At 35.0% G+C, this 20,242-nt stretch overlaps 1 protein-coding gene across 1 annotated transcript in view; it reads right to left on the bottom strand.

The window, feature by feature from the left end:
- Positions 1-20,242, bottom strand: part of ABCA13 (ATP binding cassette subfamily A member 13) — a 164,803-nt gene that overhangs the window by 39,207 nt on the left and 105,354 nt on the right. Inside the window, exons 46-51 of the mRNA XM_032442584.1 lie at positions 19,421-19,529; positions 8,104-8,158; positions 7,493-7,670; positions 3,156-3,271; positions 1,621-1,777; positions 10-263 (exon numbers count right to left, since the gene is read on the bottom strand). Of these exons, the coding sequence (XP_032298475.1) occupies positions 10-263; positions 1,621-1,777; positions 3,156-3,271; positions 7,493-7,670; positions 8,104-8,158; positions 19,421-19,529 (869 nt within the window). The remainder of the gene's footprint in view (positions 1-9; positions 264-1,620; positions 1,778-3,155; positions 3,272-7,492; positions 7,671-8,103; positions 8,159-19,420; positions 19,530-20,242) is intronic.

The raw sequence follows: 20,242 nt of genomic DNA on the forward strand, positions 1-20,242 counted from the left end.
TACACACACCTTGGTTTCTGGAGGAGATCCCAATGGAAAAACAGCCGTAAAAGAAGAAGAACTGTTCCCTGTAGGGCCATTTCCACAAAAATCCAGCCCAGAAAATTCATTTCAAAAGGGCTTACATACGAATCTATTCCAAAGTTGCTGGTTAGGTCAAATTTGATCTGGTTGTAAGAAAGTTCTATTAAACCTTGGCCTAAGCAGAACTGTGGGAATATGATAAATGCCCATTTGAGGATCTTGTAGATGTTCTGAAAACTCTTAAAATTCAGCAAGAAAAAGGAAAAAAAAGGAAAAAAAATTGAGTTTTGTTTATCCAAATATCAAGGACACTCACTTAGATGGATACAGCATTCAAATCTCACTCAAGGCAAACTGATTTCAGCAGAACATACTGTGAACTCTTTTGAAACAGCAATCATCTATTACTGTGTTTTAGAGTGTCTAAAATTTTGAGTATCTACAACTGTGGAATTCTAGTGTAGGTTGATATATACAGTGACAGAACAGGCACATGACTGTGATCATTTTCTTGAAATAGTAATATTTGAATGTTATTAATTCTAAATCATTCACTTAACACCAAGTCAGTGTCCTTGCAAACTTGAGTGATGCACAATCCATATTTGGATTCAAACAGCAAGTTTAGGATCTAATACATACACAGATAGTCCAATACGCATTCTGTTTTTTTCTTCATCAGATTGTGAATAACAAAAACTAATTTTATATGTAGAGTGAGAATGCATATTACTACCCAAACAGTGCATTACAGATCCTAGAAATAACCAGATTATTTCTTATGTCACTACTATTCAAAGACATTTTACAATGTATATAATCTATTCAAATGGATTTGAATAGCTCCTATTATGACAAATTATAACTTAATTAATTATTAAAGTGCAAACTAGAACTTTTTTTTTCTTTTTATTAATTAATTAATTTATTTATTTATTTATTTTTCAAGATATAAATAAGTTAAAACTCAAGACAGTAATAAGCAAAAGATCATACATGGAGATAAAAATCATGAAGGGTTAAAATGGCTAAATTTTCTGCTGGAAATGATCTTGTCTGTGCAAATGTAGATATACGTACATACATATCTACATATTACGGCTGCTCCAAAAGTAATGCCATCCTACTTTTTTTTCTTAAAGTTGGCCTGCAGTGTCAGAGGCAGATGTTGGCTGTACGGCAGAAGAAACTGAACCTTCCCAACAACATCCCATTTCATAGTCACTTGCTGATTGTTTATGGAGACCAATCACAGTGTGTGAGCACAGTGAGGCAGAGTGGTGTGTTTCAGCAGCAGTGACATTGAGTCACCTTCAGTGGTGCAGATTTTCAGAAGAATGGAATGCAGGCACCTGTTCATTGCTGTCAAAAATCCATAGCTAATCGTGGTGGCTGTGTTGAAAGACAATGTTTTGTAGCTGATAATTTGCTCTATCAAATAGTGTTGTTGTGCTCTGTCAATCTGTTTGGTTTCCATGGAAATAAAGAAGAGGCATTACTTTCAGAAGGACCCGCGTATGTACATAGGCGTGTACATGTAGAGATGTGTGCATACTTCTCACTTACAGTAACATAAAGCTAAGGTTTCATTCTCACCTGGACTTTGGAAATTATAGTTAATAAACGAGGTAGCAGAGTCACCAGCATGGTACAAAGGCCAAACACAAAGTTTAAGGAGATGTAAGAAATAAAAGCTACATCTGAACTTGAGAAGAATCTGGATACAAGATACATCCATGGTAAAGTTGCATATCTGAAAGTTTTTTAGAAAACAGATTTGTCACAAAAAAGTAAGTAACTCTTTTGATAAACTGAGATAAGAAAAATATTGATATATATTTTCTTAACTAATTACTTTATGATTCTATAGAAGTACCCATATCAACTGCCCTGCAATGGGCAGACATAAACAATTATTGCACATTTCAGCTATATATATTTTACTTTCAATATTCCAGAGTTCATCATCTTGCTTTCCAAATGACTGCAAAACCATGCAACTTTCAACAAATATTTCACACAGGATACAAAATATTGGAAACAGATATCATGAATGTCGAGCAAGAAGCTTTCCTTAGAGGCTTTCATGGAAGGAGAGGGAACACAGAGGGAGGGAAAAAACAAAAGAGAGAGAGAAGAAAAGAGGGGAGAAAACAGTGATGTGCCATCATAGCACAATGGTGCTATGGGTTGGCACATTTGCTGTAGCAAAAATTTTTTAATGTGGGACATTTATAAAGTATGACCTATAACAAGATACCCTGATCTTACAGAAAGTGCTTTCTACTTTATTTCCCTGTATTCTCTCATAAGGGATTACATTTCACTATCTAAACATGTTTTGTAAGTTATACACAAACAGCAACATATATTTGTTTGAGAACTGAAGAAAAGTCTTCTTCAGAATGCTTATCCCATAACTGTCTATTTTCAGACTTCCACATCACCTCAGACAGAACATAAGAAGAGGCAAGGTAAGAGCACAGACAAACCATTAGTTTAAGCTTACAGTTTGATTTGTATTTCTACAAAGAAATCAACACTTAATTTAACCAATTATTTTAGCTTCTTATAACTATTTTTTTTTTTTTTTCCTTACATATTAAACTTAAGCACATTGAAAGACTTTCCTATCCCACTATACTGTTTGGAGACAAATCGTCAGCCAGTTCATTACTCCATGTTGGACAGCGATCTCACTGGAAATATAAGTTGCCAGAGATGTGTAAAACTACAGAAATAAACAATACAGGTAGAGTTGCAACAAAATGCACACATTACTCTTCTTCATGATGATCCTCTGCAGCGCTAAGCACTGAAATTCTGACCTGGCTATTATTCCCTACTTCCTGTAAGATAGTATACAATCAATTTCTAATGATAAATGATTGACTTTTACAGTTCTTTCTTTTATTATTTCCTGAGTGGGCAAGAAAGTTTCACCTCTTTGCCCTTTCATGTCAAACATTCAAACTTGCATTTCAGTCTGTTTTCTTACTATCTTTTGCAGAATCATAATCATTTTGAAAGAGAGAACACCATGCATTCAGCAGCAGGTACAAAGCAAGTGTAAAGATTTTTCTTTGTTTTCTATAAAAAGTAATTCTATAGTAGCACTTCCAATCACATACCCAAAGAGAACCAGCAGGATAACAGTGGCTGCCAAATTATTTCGGAAAGTGAAGGCTGATAGCTGGAAGGCAGTAATAACACAAACACACAGGGTGACAGGAAGCATATAAAACAGCTAGAAATACAAGAAAAAAAAAAAAAGGTAATTAGTAGGTGAGCATTTCTTACTGGTCTTCCTTAATTAGCATAGAAGAGCTCTATAAATTAACTTTTTCATATTTGAAATATAATTATACTCTGAATCAGGAAGTATCAAGCAGATGAGCTCTGCTATTTCATACTCCAATGCTGACTGTGAAGCAGTCTCTCTTACATGTGTCTGCATTAGACTTACCCTGACAAAATAAAACCCATCCACAGAATATTCCCCTAATTCTGATTCTACTGACCTTTCCAATACATCCTTTTAACAAGCTAACCCTTCCAGATAATGAGTTCATATGGGACTATTGCTCCAAAACATCCAATTGTGATGTTGATACAGTGTCTTGGATCCAGAAAGAATAGTTTCATTGACTTATGTATCAGTCACAGGAGACTGGTAAGAACACAATTTTGAAACAAGTATTAATGAAGGACTGTATGTGTTGATGAAGCCAAGTACAGCTTTTTAATAGGAATAAGGTGTAATATATACAAGAGTTAGATGCACTAGGCAACAGGGGAAGCAGTTTATATTTAGTCACTTGAGACAATGTTGAAAACTACTGAATAGTGGGGAAATGTAAGTGCTACAGGATGTTCATATTCAAACAGACAAGAGAGATGAGTTCTGCTCAGATCAAGAAATGGCAAGATACCAAAATTTGCACCCAGCTCCATTCTCGGCATCTGTCTGTTCTGTTCATTGAAGCTGAGTTCCAAATGACTGACTCCACACCCATGCTTTATAACAGTTAGCCTTATCCTAATATGCCAGTGGTGCTCCAAAACTAATGCCTCCTATTTTGTTTCATTTAAAAAAAAAACTTTGGCCTGCAATGTCAGAGGCAGATATTGGTGGTATGGCAGCAGAGATTAAACCTTCCCACCAATATCCCATTGCATTTTCTTGCTATGACAGACAGCAGCAGAGGGGCAGTCTGACAAAATGACATCTGACATGGAAGTGCAGATGAAGCAAAGGTGTGGAAGTGAATTCATGGAATCATAGAATCATAGAATCACAAGGTTGGAAAGAACCTACAAGATCATCTAGTCCAACTGTCCTCCCATTACTGTAGCTACAGCAAACCACTAAACCATGTCTTGGAGATTCTCTGCCTCTTGAACACATCTGCTATGCAGGAAATAAAGAAATAAAATTGCCCCTACTGGCATTCATAATCACTTGCTGATTGTTTATGGAGACCAATCACAGTGTGTGAGCACAGTGAGGCAAAGAGTGGTGTGTTTCAGCAGCAGTGACATTGAGTCACCTTCAGTGGTGCAGATTTTCAGAAGAATGGAATGCAGGCACCTGTTCATTGCTGTCAAAAATCCATAGCTAATCGTGGTGGTTATGTTGAAAGACAACGTTTTGTAGCTGATAATTTGCTCTATCAAGGTGTGTTGTGCTCTGTCAATCTGTTGTAGTTTCCATGGAAATAAAGAGGAGGCATTACTTTTGGAGAAACCTACATAGGTTAGATTCTGAGATGAAACTGCATTAAACGCAACAAATGATTATTCTAGCTAGACACTTGATCTTGCACAGTATCCTTAGTGTAAAAAGAGACAGCCATACGGAAGCACAGCGCCAACCAGTTCGCGCTTAAACCAGATGGCATCATTTCTTTCTTGGTGGGAAGACAAACATTTTTTAAGGGAAGGATAATTGAGCAATGTTTTCATCTTGTTCTCTGTGTATTTTATGGTATCACCAGTGGCACATATAAATATCATGCAATACTACTCCACAGATTTGGGAGTCAGTTATTCTGACGCCACTTAAGAAACATGGCACAGAAGTTACAATGCATCAGAGACTAAAATATTTCAAGAGATAAATATATTTGCTTTTTTGAGAAAAACACTTTTAACATTCAATTATATTTAAAAAAATCTTTCCTGTATTTTGCCCCCCTAGTGAAACAAACTTAATCTTAACAAAACATTGTAATCTGTCATAAAATTTTTCAAGCACTTAAACTTTTCTTATTTGTTGAACACTGTAATGAATACTATTCTCGTGCATAAATATCCTAGGAACGGTCTAATTCTTATGGCAGTAGTTTCATAAATCAAACACCTCTGCAGGTCAAGTAAAGATAATGCTACCAATAATACAGGACAGAGCCTGAAATGCTTAAAATGTGTGTAGAGAGCTCAGATTTGACAGTTCATATATTCAGGTGCTCAGTGTCCCTAGATGATCTGCAGCACAATTTGCATTTAAAGTAGTGTCTGTTCTTTCCCAGATCATGATTGATCATGCAGTACAATGCTGAATTTGTGAGAACATTTTGAAAGGAAAAGGTTGGCAGAAAATAACATGGAGCTGACTTCACTGCACAAGGAGAAACTGAATGAAAACAAGTTTTCAACCAAGCCTTCTTACCTGGCATGGCAGAAAAGGGAATACAAAGATTGACTGACCATGTAAATAACTTTTGGATAAATGTGCTCTTACTTCAGGCTTGCTCAAATGAGAAAATCCTGATTTCAAGCACGGATAGGTGAATCTCTAATGTTTCAGATTTTGAAGTTTGAATGATAATGAAGTGTATTCTAAAAAATCTTTGTTCCTGAGAAGGGCAATTCATGTTTGCACTGCCTATGCTAAATCCCAGACCTTCCTTCCCTGATATTCTAGTGGGTTAAACAAAATATAGAAAATTTCTGTCCTTCCTCTAGGGGCACAAATCTGCATTACTTTTGAATAATCCAGATGATTTAAATTGCTAATTGTTGCCTCTGAAAAAAACTCTCCTAAGTCAAAACATCTTCTCATTCATACTTTCCTTCTAAAAACAGATACTAAATTAACAATAAACATGAATCACCTGAGTTATCTAAAAAAAATAGTTCTCACATAGGTAGATGTCTTAATACCAGATCCCTTCCAAATGCTCAGCTGGTACTATAGCAAGGCTTTATTACAGTGAACAATGAAACAGCCTTTCAGTCGTGGACATATATATACATATAAACACACACATATATACATACAAATGGAGGCATTTTGTCTTTTGTTTTTTAAAAGAGTTGCTTTCAAAAAAGATATTTGAAGAACATTTGTGGAATCTATGCTTAGAGGGAAGCCAGAGGACTTCTTTATATAGTTGGTGAATACAGTGACTAAGAACTACAAGTTCATTAGCTCTATTTCACCACCTTTGCTTATTGATCTGAAAAGAAATGTAAGCAAAAACACCTACTTTATTTAACTTTGTTGGCATAAATCTGATGCAGAAATCAGGTATTTGTGGCATTTCTTTACAATAGGTTAGAGGGGTAAACAAGGTATTTTAAAAGAGAATATTTTGAGATTTTACTATTTGTTAATAATCCTCATGCAAACAGCACTCTAATGAAAAACAAAAACAAAAACAAAAACAAAAAACAAAACAGAGAGAGAGAGAGAGAGAGAGAGAAAGAAAAAAAAAAAAGAAGATAAGAAAGGCAGAAGATACCTTGAGAAAAATAAATTTACAGTACAAAGAATTATCTATTTCTAATCTGAGTCACTCTGTGAAAGCGAATTCATATATAAGACTTTCTACTGTCTATCCTGCTAGGAACAGAGATATCAGGAGGGAATACCTCTCATTATCTGCCAACATACATAATAATTAAGCTTTTAATGCGGCTGGCTATCATTTCCAGGCTTCTCCCGTATTCTGAAGGTTTTCACCAGTAGCAACTCAAAACACTGAAAGAAGAATAACTCCTGCCATGAACCACTGTGTGGAAGATACTCTCTGTCTGGTTTGATTAGCTTCTATCCATTTATTTGTGAAATAGTACAAGTGCCTAAAGTTAGCATACACTTTACCTACCACCTTACAATTCCACTTTGGAAAATGAAGAACGCAATCTCTGCCTTACTGAATTTTATCTGAGTACTGACGTAGCACCAGTATCACAATATTAAACATAATAGCAAAAAGTTGTTGCTCTACACAATTCAAATATTGTTCACATACACAGAATCATAGAATTACCCAGGTTGGAAAAGACCTCGAAGATCAAGTCCAACTGCAGCCTAACCATAGTAACCTAACTCTAACAACCCTCTGCTAAATCATATCCCTATCTTATCCTTTTTATACATATCTTATGGAAATAATTTTGGTCATTTATATCAAACTAAAAAATTTACAGCAAAACACAGTTTGTCTTACAGGATACATACCATATCACAGCAGAAATTAGCAAGCCAGTATGTTTTGTAACCCATGCCAGTGATATGTTGCAACCGTTTTGCTCCAGTTACTCTTTCTTTCACTACAGCACTGCCAATAGATGCGGTGAGGATGGAGAAACCCAGCATGACACAGAGTGCTACCCCACACTGACGAACATTCTCCATTCTAGGATACAAAGCACGGTGGTGTGATGTGTGCAAATAAATAAATAAATAAAATCTATCATTTTCAAACCCAGCTCTACCAAAACGATACTACACATTAGGACCATAATCCTGTTTGCAAAGACCATGTTTCCACACTGTCAACATCTCATTAGAGAACATGCTCGAGATAATGTGTTCAGTTCCAAAACTATACATAAGTCACAGACCACAGCCTGTGTATAGATGTTTTAATATTAAAGTGAAGCTTTTGCAAATATTTCAACCATTACAGAGCATTGAAATTAGGAACAACAGTTTACTTAACCTGTCTGAGAATGTCAGAATACACTAAAAACACTGTGTAAACTGTAGCTACGGTAAATACGATATTTTTCTCTAAAAAACAATGCAACCTAATTTGATATAAACAATTTTTTTAAGAGCTTGCTCACATTTTGTCCTCATCCAGCAAGGTTCCTCCATATGGTTGGCTGTAGAGTGTGATCCCTGAAAGAAGAATAATTATGAAGAAGTAAATGTTTCATGAAGACTTTAAGTTCTAGAGTATACAACATTTGGAAATTCACAATAGTTAATTTCCCTTTTGATTTACAATACAAGCAGTCCTGAAACAATTCAGGTGAAGCATGCAAAGTAGAAACAAAACTTATGAAAACCTGCATTGAAAGAAAAAGAAAGAAGCAAAGCAGGATGAAATGAGGAGCAGGACAAAGAACTGAAAGAAAGTGAACTGCAGCAATCTCACTCTGACAGGCAAAGGAGATTGATTTTCCCTTTAAACTCTCACCTTGCAAAATCTTCACTGTCCTTGGAAAGAAGGTGGCTTCAAAGCAGTGCATACATAATTCTGCTTGCTATATTTTCTGCTATCTCTCTCTTTGGCTATCATGGTGAACTGAACAGATTCTGGACCTACAATTTACAATCTTACTGTCCAGAACCAGGATTCAGTTCTACATTACCTCTCCTTCATTTACAAATTACAAGAACACAAGGATATTATATTTTGCAAGTATCCTTTTCTTATGCTTTATTCAATGATAGTGGGAATTTTCATCTCCCTGTGATTCTAAACAGGTTAAAACACAAATTTGAGCTCATAAATGAAGCTGAAGACTTGCTGTACGTAATCCAGAAAAGACATCAACGTAATTACGACTGACATAAAACTTAGTTGCTCTCCCACACTAATTCTTGTCCTGTTTTCTGATAAAATACCACCTGAATATTTAGGACAGCTGTGAAATTATACCACAATCTTTTTGCTTCTCTTTTCTTCCATTTGCTACGAAAATGATAATTTTCAATATAAGAACATTAAAATTAATTGTCTTAACATATTGTGAAATTTACTTTTTTCTATACTCCAGTTTAACTACTAGTCTGAGCAAAATATCATTTCTAAAGAAAAAGAGTAGAATGTCTGAAACATTTTTACACAAGAAAAAAAAAAAAACAACAAAAAAACAACTGAACTAGTACTAGGAACTGACCAGGTTCTTGACAATAAGTTGTTACATTCTTAAATAATATCAAACAGCTCTCTTTTCAGTTGTATTTCAGGTTCACAAACTAAAAAAGTTTCTATTTGACTGTACATCTCTTGTCTGTGCCATATTGGGCAACGTGGGGAAAGACTGAGGGAAATTTTTACTAGTTTTGAGCTGAATCAATGTCTTGAACACTGGCCTCATCCATCTCATTCCCATCATTAGCAAGAGATCCCCATTTGTACCTGTAAGAGACCCTTTTCTCTATAAAATCTCATTATAAGAGATTAATGAAAAGGCTAAATACTTAATAAACAAGAGAAAAAGCTCAATCACCAAGCTGCCAAAACAAATACTGTATCCTGTTGAGTAATTTCCAGAGTCTGGATCTAATAAATAAACATAATAACTAGTTGCTTTTCTTTACTCTGTGCTGCAGAAGTAGGTTGAGCAATGTCATGTATTGCTGTAGTATCTGTACGACAAAAGAGACTGTTGTACTATAAATACAAATAAAAATTCTTTAAAAATATTGGATGAAGGTATCTTTAAAATAAATTTGGCATTTCTCAATTATAAAAAAAAAAGAAATCCAACCTAACATAACTATAATCTTCCAAATATCTTTGGCAAGGAAGTAAATGAGCAGTTGTCTCAGATGAAATCTATGCTAAATCTAAATCTACTGCCACTTATTTGAATACATGTTGTCATATTTTGTTAGCATCTAATTGCACAAATATAAAAGTTGTCTTAATTCCAGTAATAGGTACAATCTGATTGAGTACATATATGTTTTTATTTTTTGCCCCTTTAACTTTTCATTCCTCATTTTCAAGACAACACAGTTAAAAGATCACTAAGCTACTGAGGTGTTTAAATCACATAGGGTGATGATTAATTCACAGATGCTACTACAAGATGAAGATTCTTCAAATACAGGTTAAATCTGTGCAGTAAGCCCAAAGGCAGTTTACAAAATCTAGCTAATAATGTTTTGTTTCACCACTAATAAATACAGGTGCTAATTGCAGATGTCTTTCATGTCTTTTGCCTGGAGGGACAGTTTAAAATTTTCCTTTTTTTATTCTACTGATTTCTTAACTAATAGCTGCTATTTGTTGTGATATAAACCTGACAGAGACGCAGAAAACTCTTTTTTCCACTGGATCCAAGTACTAGGTGAAATTCTGTTTAAAGGAAAATTCACATAATGGAAAAGAGTTTCATTCCCAGAAAGTTTTTCTAGGCTTTCTCAGTGCTTGAAGTATGCATATCAAAAGAATGTCTTTGGTGCATATATGTAAGGATTACTACTGATTAACTGTCAAAACTAGAATTAAACCAGATTTTACTATATTCACAGAATTAAATTTGTCTAAGCTTATTTTCAGATCTGACAGATGTTGACCCAGTTACTACAAAAGTAATGCCTCCTATTTTATTATGTTGGCCCACAATATCAGAGGCAGATGCTGGCAGTATTACAGTAAAGGCTGAACCTTCCTGCCAATATTCTATTACCATTTGCTGACACAAGACAGAAGGCAGCAGAGGGACAGTCTGACAAAATGGCATCTGAGATGGTAGCAAAGGTATTTAATTGAACTCCTCCACAAGGAAAACATTACACCCCAAAATGACATCAAATATTTCACAAAGGAAAGCTTTTGCTCATAAATATGTAATGTGACAGGAAGTAATCTCTCTCCCGAGATCATCACAGTCTGTTTTCTTTACTAAACACACAGATACCAGGATGAAGCTATCAAAACTTTCAGACAACTACACTGCTGTTACGCAGAAGACTGCAGCAGTTGTCGTGGGTCCCATGCAAAGAATACTGCTAAACTCTCTACCACAGAATAAAGACTAAAAAAGAGACAGTTGCTAAGAGTTAGAAAATGGTGGGAACAAACAAACAAACATATTGTTCCTTGCAGGCTTGTCTCATGCAATACTGACCAAAAAGCAAACTACATACTCTTATATGGAAGAGTCAAAAAAAGTTATTATTCTTTTTAATAGTACCAACCATTTTCTACACTCAATTTCCATCCAAAACATAAGGATGAAAAAATTGATTGCATTTTTGAAAATTTATACACAACTGAGATGACATGTACCAGAGCTGCTGATTACAATTAACCAAAGTATGCTGTTATTACAAGCAGTCAGTTCTGTTAGAATCCAAATCCCTTTGAAATTATAACGTAAATATAATACCAGGTTTTTTTTTACTCATTATTTCAAAATTTTCTGTTAGTCTGGAGCATAAAGCTTTCCTCCACTTGCTACATTTCTTAGTACAACAATATCTCCTCCTCCATTTAAAAGTAGATAATGAATTTGCAAGTTGGTAATTCTTAGAGGAAAAAGGTTATCTGGAGTCCATGGGAGAGAAAATCATTAGGTATTATTCGAGAGTAAAATAATACTGCACTTCTCATTTAAGCCATTTGGTATCACATGTAGTATGTATCTCTTTATTAAACAAACAGTTTAGTATACCTTTATAATCCATCTCTTTCTAAATTTCTCTTCCCAGCCACCTAAACTCTTCCTTTACATATCTCTCCATGCCAACATAGCTATTAGCATGAGGTAGAATGTGCTTATTGATGCTTTCTTGTCTTAACATGAATGCTTATTATGTAAAGCTGTTGTAGTGGCGCTCATTAAGTTGAAAACTAAACATCATCTTCAAGATATTTAATTTAAAAAATAAAAAATAAAAAAAAATTAAAACAAAACAAAAACAAAAACAAAAACAAAAACAAAAACAAAAACAAAAACAAAAAATAACACCAAGAAGTTCCAAATGACAAAAATCCCACTGAAGAAATGTATGCGGCCTTTACATGATGATTGCATTTTCTTTCAAGGATTTTATTTCTAAGCCTTTGAGTAAAAATTTTATCAGCAGAGTATTCACTGAGGAAACACACGACAGTCAGAATCAACAATGAAATGATTCAGCTCTAGTTTTGTCTGTATATCTACATAAATTCTAAATATAAAATGATTTCTCTCACACTGATAGCTTGCCATTAAACACTCCTGACTAAACTGCAACCAGGAATTTTTCAATTGTCCTAAAACATCCTTTGTCTACATTCTTGGCACAGCTTTGTGCACATTATTTTTACAGTGACAGTTTAGGTTTCTTCATGAGCACAAGCTAAACACTGTGATAACTACTAGTTCCAACTTTTCTAAAACCCTGCATAAGCAATTTGAAGCAATAAAAAATGAGACCATGGACATTCTTAAGCTATGTCAGGGTTTTAATGCTACATTCAAAGAGTAAGTAAAGACCATAATGTTAAGGTTTTTTTAAACCTCCTCTAATATAAAAATGAATTTCTTGAGAAATGAGACACTATTTCTTCATCCACAGTAAGGTGGAGTAGAAGTCCCCTCAAAGTAAGAAACATGAGAGTGTGCTTAGAAACTAGTATTTTAATGTTTATAATTTCAAAAAGAAATAAAGATATCAGTCCCAGTGCACCACAAACTACACATACAACACAGATAACCACAAACTATTTTTGTGGTTGTTTTTCAATTTATTTATTCTTTCATTTTAAGGTAAAAGACTCAGTTATCTCTTGTATTCCTCAGTGAAAGACTTAACCTTACACAATTGAGAAAAAACTAATCATTTTTATCAGTTCTTCAATCCACATTAGTTAGAAAAAAATAGGCAAGTGTATAATACTTTAGTAGTCTTTTCTATATAGTACATTCTATTTAGAAAGCATAGAGATGGGCAGGGGAGATTTTCAGAAACCATCCATTCACAGCAAAAGGAAGCACTGACTTACTCCTAGTCATTATCTTATTATCGTAATTCCTACTTCCATCCCACAACCAAAAGATTGGAAAATGACATCTCATTGGTTAAAAACTAAAATAAATAGAAAATTTTAAAATATTATTTTGATTTTTTTTTAAAAAAAATAAATACCCACAATAATGAAACCAGTACAAAATAAAATGCTTTTTCACTAGTTATCTAGCAGCAGGAGAAACTGAACATGACAGTTGTTGATAATTTATACAATGTTTTGCTTGAGAACTCCCTCACTGAAAACAGCTTGATGATGGGTATCAAATATCAGTGCTCCCATCCCTACTCTAAAACCTATACAGATATTTAACATCTACAACAACCTGCAGTTGGAGCTTTACAGCTGGGGGCCTTAAATTTACATGTGAAATGTCACTAGGAACTTCATGCTACATACACTTTCCACAGTAGAAGAGCCAATAAGGAATTAATTGTAACCTCAATTTCCTCACAATGTCCCCCTACTAGACTTCCTTTTAAAGATAAAAATTTATATTCCTTTCTTACATTGTTCACAATTAAATTCTTTTCAGACTCTAATATGTTGAAAGGCATCCTTCAGCTGATAAATTCTTTCTGAATTTTATATGTAGTAAGACATTCTCTAGAACATTTTCCTGTTTTGGATAGGACAGATTACAGGCATAAGGAAAACACAACCACTACAGGTGCTTGAATAGCTGTTATAGGAAAAATCCTGATCAATTTTAATTCAGGAGTTGAACAACTCAACACTTTTCTTCATATCAGTGTCTATTGACAGTCTGAAAACCAAAACTCTAGAACTTCTATTTCAAATCTGACCACCTGTCAGCAAAGAAAGTCAGTATGCAATCTGGCATAATCTTAGAGACTTGAAATGTTTTGTTCCAGTAGGTATAAGAAGATGAGGTACTGGTAGTCCATTCCATCTTGCCTTGGTGCAACTTTCCAGGTAACCACACATTACAAAATCTGTGTTTTTACAGTAAGAATCACATAACTATAAGTGTTGGAAGGGAATTCTAGAGAGTCCAATACCTCTGCTAAAGCAGGTTCCCTACAGCAGGTTGTACAGGCAGGTGTCCAGACAGTTCTTAAATATCTCCAGAGAAGGAGACTCAACAACATTTGCTTTAGTTAGATGTTGTTTTGGGTTTTTGGTTGTTTTTTTTTTTTTTTTTGGTGGGAGGGGTGGGGGGGAGGGACAGGGGGAGGCCGCCCCCCCCGCACCGTGCTCTCTGCCGCCGAATATCCTCGTCCGCCGCTCACACCTGCTCCGCCATCGATACTCCGTGATCCACCCCGAGCCCCCACCCCGTCTCGCGACCCCACAACCTCCCCCCCCTACATGGTAGAGAAGAATGAAATGGACAGAAATATGCACCAGAAAGTACTTTTTCAGTGCAAACTGAAGAGATTTAGGAAGTCTTAAAGGTCTTCAAGGTTGTGTATCATCTCTGTGGGCTAATCAGAGCTATCCTTAGGAGTAATTATATTCTGTGTGTATCTGAGTATGTCACTTGACACTCCCTTCAAAATGTCTCTTTATTTTGTGCAGCATACTGAGCCTTGAGCACATAAATCAGTATATAATTAATCCTATGTTTCCTTATTATAGTAATTTTAGTTCAGAGTATAAAAAAAATTACAAAAATTACAAAAATAGAATAGTACAAATTTAAAAAACTAAAGTCGTATATGTTTTTTACAAGTTCACTTTTGTGGACATTTAAAACCTATGATAAAACTTATATTTGTATAAACTGAAACATTACTACATACTGAAAAAAACAATTTTTTGCTTTATGGAGAATTTCAGCGGCAACACTTCAATACTTATTTAAATTTTATGGTTGGTCCACTAACCAGGCAGGCATAATAAAGTTAAATGACATTTCACAGGTTTGAAAAGAGGGTTAAAAATACAATTTGAGAATAGAACCAAAATGTACTGTTACTTTCCACTGAAATTCAGATGAAATTAGGTCTCCTGATCCTTTCAACTCTTTTGAAGAACTAAATCTATAATAAATGAAAATGCTACATGAACCTTACAATGAGCCCTAGCATGAAAGGTATTTTTAAAACGACAATGACTTCTATTGAAGTCCTGAAACAGGGCAGCTGTATCATAGAAGACCATTCTATACTGACAGATTTCTCTTCTTTCAATAATTATGTAAGAACTTTTTTTTTCAATTTAAGAACCATTGCACTTTACAGACATCATTACTGATGAATACCACTCATCTTTTCTTAATATAGTCTTACCCTTAGATGTAGATAACATTCCTTCCCTGCATAGTCCAGCATGCTTAACTTATTTTGAGGTAACAATATATCATTAAATGGGAAAAATAATATCTCTATTTGATCAGAATATCTATTCCAAGTTTAAGTCAAGTATGTTGCCTTTTAAACTTTTATTCCTCTTACTTCATCATTGCATTTGTTATTTGATCCCAATTGTATTATCTCATTATAGCAATGCAGCATTTCCAAAAGAGATGTAACAACATAGAAACTGGTGGATGACAGGTTGACCATGAGATAGCAGTGTGCCCTGGTGTCCAAGAACAACAGTGGGATCCTGGGGTCCATTAAAATGAGCATGGCCAGCAGGTCAAAGGAGGTGATCCTCCCCCTCTACTCTGCCCTGGTCAGGCCAACACCTGGAGTGTTGTATCCAGTTCTGGGCTCCCTTGTACATGAAAGACAAGGATCTCCTGGAGAGAGTCCAGATGGAGGGCCACAAAGATGATAAAGAAGATAAAGGGTCTGGAGCATCTCCCCTGCAAGGAAAAGGTGGACAAGCTGGGTCTGTTCAGCCTGGAGAAAAGACTCAGAAGTGATGTGACCTTAATGGTTGTAAGTATCTTAAGTGTGAGAATCAAAGAGACATAGCCAACCTCCACAGGGACAGGACAAAGGGAAACAGCCAAAAACTGGAGCATAAAAAGTTCCACACCAATACGTGAAGACCCTCTGCTCTGTGCTAGTGAGGCTTCACCTGGACTACTGCATCCAGATGGGGATTCCTCAGTACAGGACAGACACAGACCTGCTCTGCACAACCAGAGAAGGACCATCCAAGGGATGGAATACACCTCTCCTATGGGGACATGCTGAGAGAGCTGGGATTGTTCACCCTGGAGAAGAGAAGGATTTGAGATGACCTGATATGTAAGATGGACCTATTGGAAAGGAAAGGACAGATTCTTCAGCAGAGTCTATTGTGATAGAACAAGGGGAAATGGCTTCAAGCTTAAAATTGAAGATTTAGATTAGATACAATAAAAAAGTCTTTTACAGTGAGGGTGGTGAGGAACTGGAACAGGTTGGTCTGGTCAGAGATGTGGTAGATGCCTCATCCCTGGAGACTTTCAAGGTGAGATTGGATCAAGCCCTGGGCAACCTGATTAAGCTGTGGATGACTCTCCCTGTTCATCACAAGGGAGGTGGACTAGATGACTTTTAAAGGTCCCTTCCACTCTAGGGATTCTATGGTTCCAAAGTTAGATATAGCTATCCACGTGGTACAGAACACGAGACATTTTCTTACAAGAATGATTTCAAAATTGCTACTCCAAAACAGACATCTAATCCATTAGTTACAATAAATCACAACATTTGGATACAGTTTCTTCCTGCAAATTCTCATACAAAATCCCTGACTCTCCCAAGCCTGTGTTCTTCATGCCTGAAGGAAATCTTCTTATCACTAACATCTATCACAGACTGGGATCAGTTCTGCTCTCTTATGTAAATTACTAGGCTGCAAGTTCCCTGTAATTAAAGCAGGCAGAACTGCTCAAACTATCTGTGATGACTTCCCTCCCCCCAGGAGACTTGGAAAATCTTAGATTAAGTTCATACTCAGGAAATAAATGCTAAGTGGAGTGGTTTTCAGTACTTAAAAGAGCTTTTAAAATAAGCTGTTGACCTCTTTCAGGGTTGTTTCAGTATCATAACAGTTTCTGCTCCCTGCATGCACTGTAATATTCAACCCTATTGAAGTAATTCTTGCAGCAAAGCAAAATGTTTTTCATTGAATGAAAGAAAGACTGTGTCCTCAAACTCTCTTTTCAAGGATCAAATAATTTTTATGTCACTTATAAGTAAGCACTGGTTCTGTTGACAAGAAGAAAATACTCTATGAAAAATATGTCACCAATGCAAGTCAGTATTATAAAGCTACACATCTGCAGCATCCTAACAAGCTTCTTCAGAGAAGTTTTTAACAATATTGTAGGAATAAACCTTGTATATAAAAGATTTTTCAAGAGAGGAAAAAAATCTGTGTAGATCTCAGTCTAAAAATATGATATATAGCCTTTGATAACCAATTTACATATAATTAAATATAACCATTTCAATGAGAAAGGTATAGGAAATGTTCTTGATCTTCATACAATCTGCTGGCAGTCCAATGCTTCAGGAACTATATTATCACATTTTTGTGTCATGCAACAAAGCCCAATGCAGCACTATCACAATCCTTAGGATAACTATGATATACTTCAATTGTAATCCAGATGGTAAATTCCTAAATCACCACAGATACAAAAGGGTACTTAAATGTTTAAGCTACCGAATGGGATGTGTACTGCTACAGAAAACAAGTCAGTATCAACACTATTTATAAAGTGCAGGATAACTTGATTAAAAATTATCTTTTATTAAAAGTTCTCATTAAAATACTTGATTTCACTTAAATCTAAACTTTTTTCAGAAATGTATTAGCCTTTTTTTTTTTTACCTCATAATCCGTTCAGAAAAAAATAAAACTCCAGCCATCTTTAAAGCTAATTTTTTTTTGTCCACCTGTCCTTTTGAAAACATTTCTTAATGAATTTCTATTTTATATCATCCAAAATTCCCTTTCTTTTTCATTAATTTTCCTCTTCTTTATTATAAACATGAAGGCACATAAGATCAAAGCAAGACAAAAATCTGGTTGAGGTACAACCTCTCTGTCTTTTCTACTGTGCTTAAAAAGAACAGAAACCCAACTTGAAAGACTTCAAATTGAAAGTAAAATATTAAAATTCTTTTGTTTTCATATGAAAAAGGAAATACAGACATCAATGTGAATGCCATATATAAAAAATTATTCTCCAGGAAAAGTCAGTAAGAAGGAGAAGAAAGATGCTTTAGGAATTTTTTCACTGTAAAATATACTGATGAAAAGAATGTAATGGAAGCTCTGAGCATTATTTCACATTTTACACTTAAAAAGTGCTTATAAGCTATTTTTCAAATTAATTCCTGTTTAGCAGAACCTCAAGAATGAAAGGAACCAGAATGAACAGTATTTAGCCCTAACTACCAAACTCAGATTTCAACATACTAAGAATTCACTATGCTTACAGCTGATTCTCTGTCTGAAGTCACTGCCAAACAAGTCTCAAACTGTAAAATCTGTAAAATCTGTTTTTTAACTAGCTCTGTGCAATTCAAGAATACAAGAATTATGTGAATTTAGTGGATATACTGGGTTTACTCTAAGTATTTACTTAAGGAGTAAAGTAATAAATAAGTAATAAATTCATATTCTTGTACATTAAATATCCTGTTTAAGCAAGCCCCATCTTCTCAGAGAAAAAGCATCCCTATCACAGCAAGCCAATTTACACTTAGTCCATAGGAATATCCTTCATAAAAAACATGTATGGATGAGACAGTATAATTCAAATGTTACCTTCTTGCACATAACATTCTTCACACAGATAAACATGCTATTTCATTTCCAAATTATCCTATATAGCCTGTCACTCTGACTTGATATCATAACAAACCTTCATACTGAAAATTATTTTATTTAAAAATTATTTTTTCAAAAGATGCTGTCAATAGTTCAGCCTCATTCCATGACTAATGGAGTAGCAAGACCAACAGATCCAAGCCCCATGAGACGGGGAAGGGAGAAAAAGGTAAAAGGTAGATAGATGGGCCTAAAAAAAAATAACAGTGGCAATGAGCTAACAGAGGATACTAATTTACTAGATATGAAATTTGAATGTGAGATAACACAATATAATACAACATAGTTGGAACTGAAGCTAATAAATAAAATGAGAGAGTGTCCAAAACTGAAGGCCTTATTCTAATGCTGAATGCGAGACAGCTAAGGAACACACTCCCCAGAGATGAGTAGAAAAAGAAGGGGATAGTGTCATGACCTCCAAACAATTTTGTCTTTCCCTCTGAATGGAAAACAGGAACAGAACAGTGAAGTCTTCTGGGATCTGTAGTTCGCTCTTTCATTTCTGAGAACCAGGTACTGGAATAATTGACAATCCATGGAACTGCAGTGTTAACTCTTTAACTACCAGTGCGCTACATGATGTTATGATGTGGAATACTGACAACAAAAATCATACAGCCACAACAGATATTAATAGACAATTAAAGGAATATTACCATACTGTCTCCAATCCACAGTCGGGGGCAAATTCAGCCACAGAATGAAGTTATTTAGTTCATTTAGGTAGGATGGCAGTGAATGGAAACCTTTCTGGTTATACCACACCTGAAAGAGAGAATGGAAATTTTGAATCAAAAATGGAGTCTGAAAACTGATCTGAAAACTCCCCTAATTTAAAGAATTACATAAAGATAATGAAGATGAATTCTCCCTTTAAGTCACTTCTTGTTTACAGAAGAAGATGGCCTAGGCAGAACAGAATGGTTTTATTTGTAATAGCCTTTAAAAAAAGTGCAGCAGGTTGTTTTCGATTGTTGGAGTTACAAACCTAACTGAGATTCTCTGGTTGAATGAAACACTTTTTTTTTTTTTGCTTTACAAACATTTGGTTGAACAAATAACACAGGAATGCAATGCAAAAGCAGTATTTTCTAATTTAAGCAGAAACACAAAAGATGAGGAAAAATAGTGTTATAAGTGTAGCACGTTAATTATTGACATTCCAAAAAGACTTATCAAAGTAATACCTGCAATTGACATAGGGCATAAAAAGTCCAAAAACAGACCATGACCAATAAAGTTGGGAAAGAAAGAAACAAGGATGCACTGCTTACACATTAAGCATGAAAACTATGCCAGAAGGACAAAGTTAACATGGCACCTTTAACGAGCAATTATACTCGGTTTCCTGAGTGAGGAGGAAAAGTAAATACAGTCAGCTTTAAAGCAGTCAAAGCAAGTCTGAGGACCACAGGGAAACATTTCTCATGTAACATACACTTTATCTTTAAATCAGACAGAACTGCTCCAACTTGATA

The sequence above is a fragment of the Coturnix japonica genome, chromosome 2, assembly GCF_001577835.2.
Source record: "Coturnix japonica isolate 7356 chromosome 2, Coturnix japonica 2.1, whole genome shotgun sequence".
NCBI lineage: Eukaryota > Metazoa > Chordata > Aves > Galliformes > Phasianidae > Coturnix > Coturnix japonica.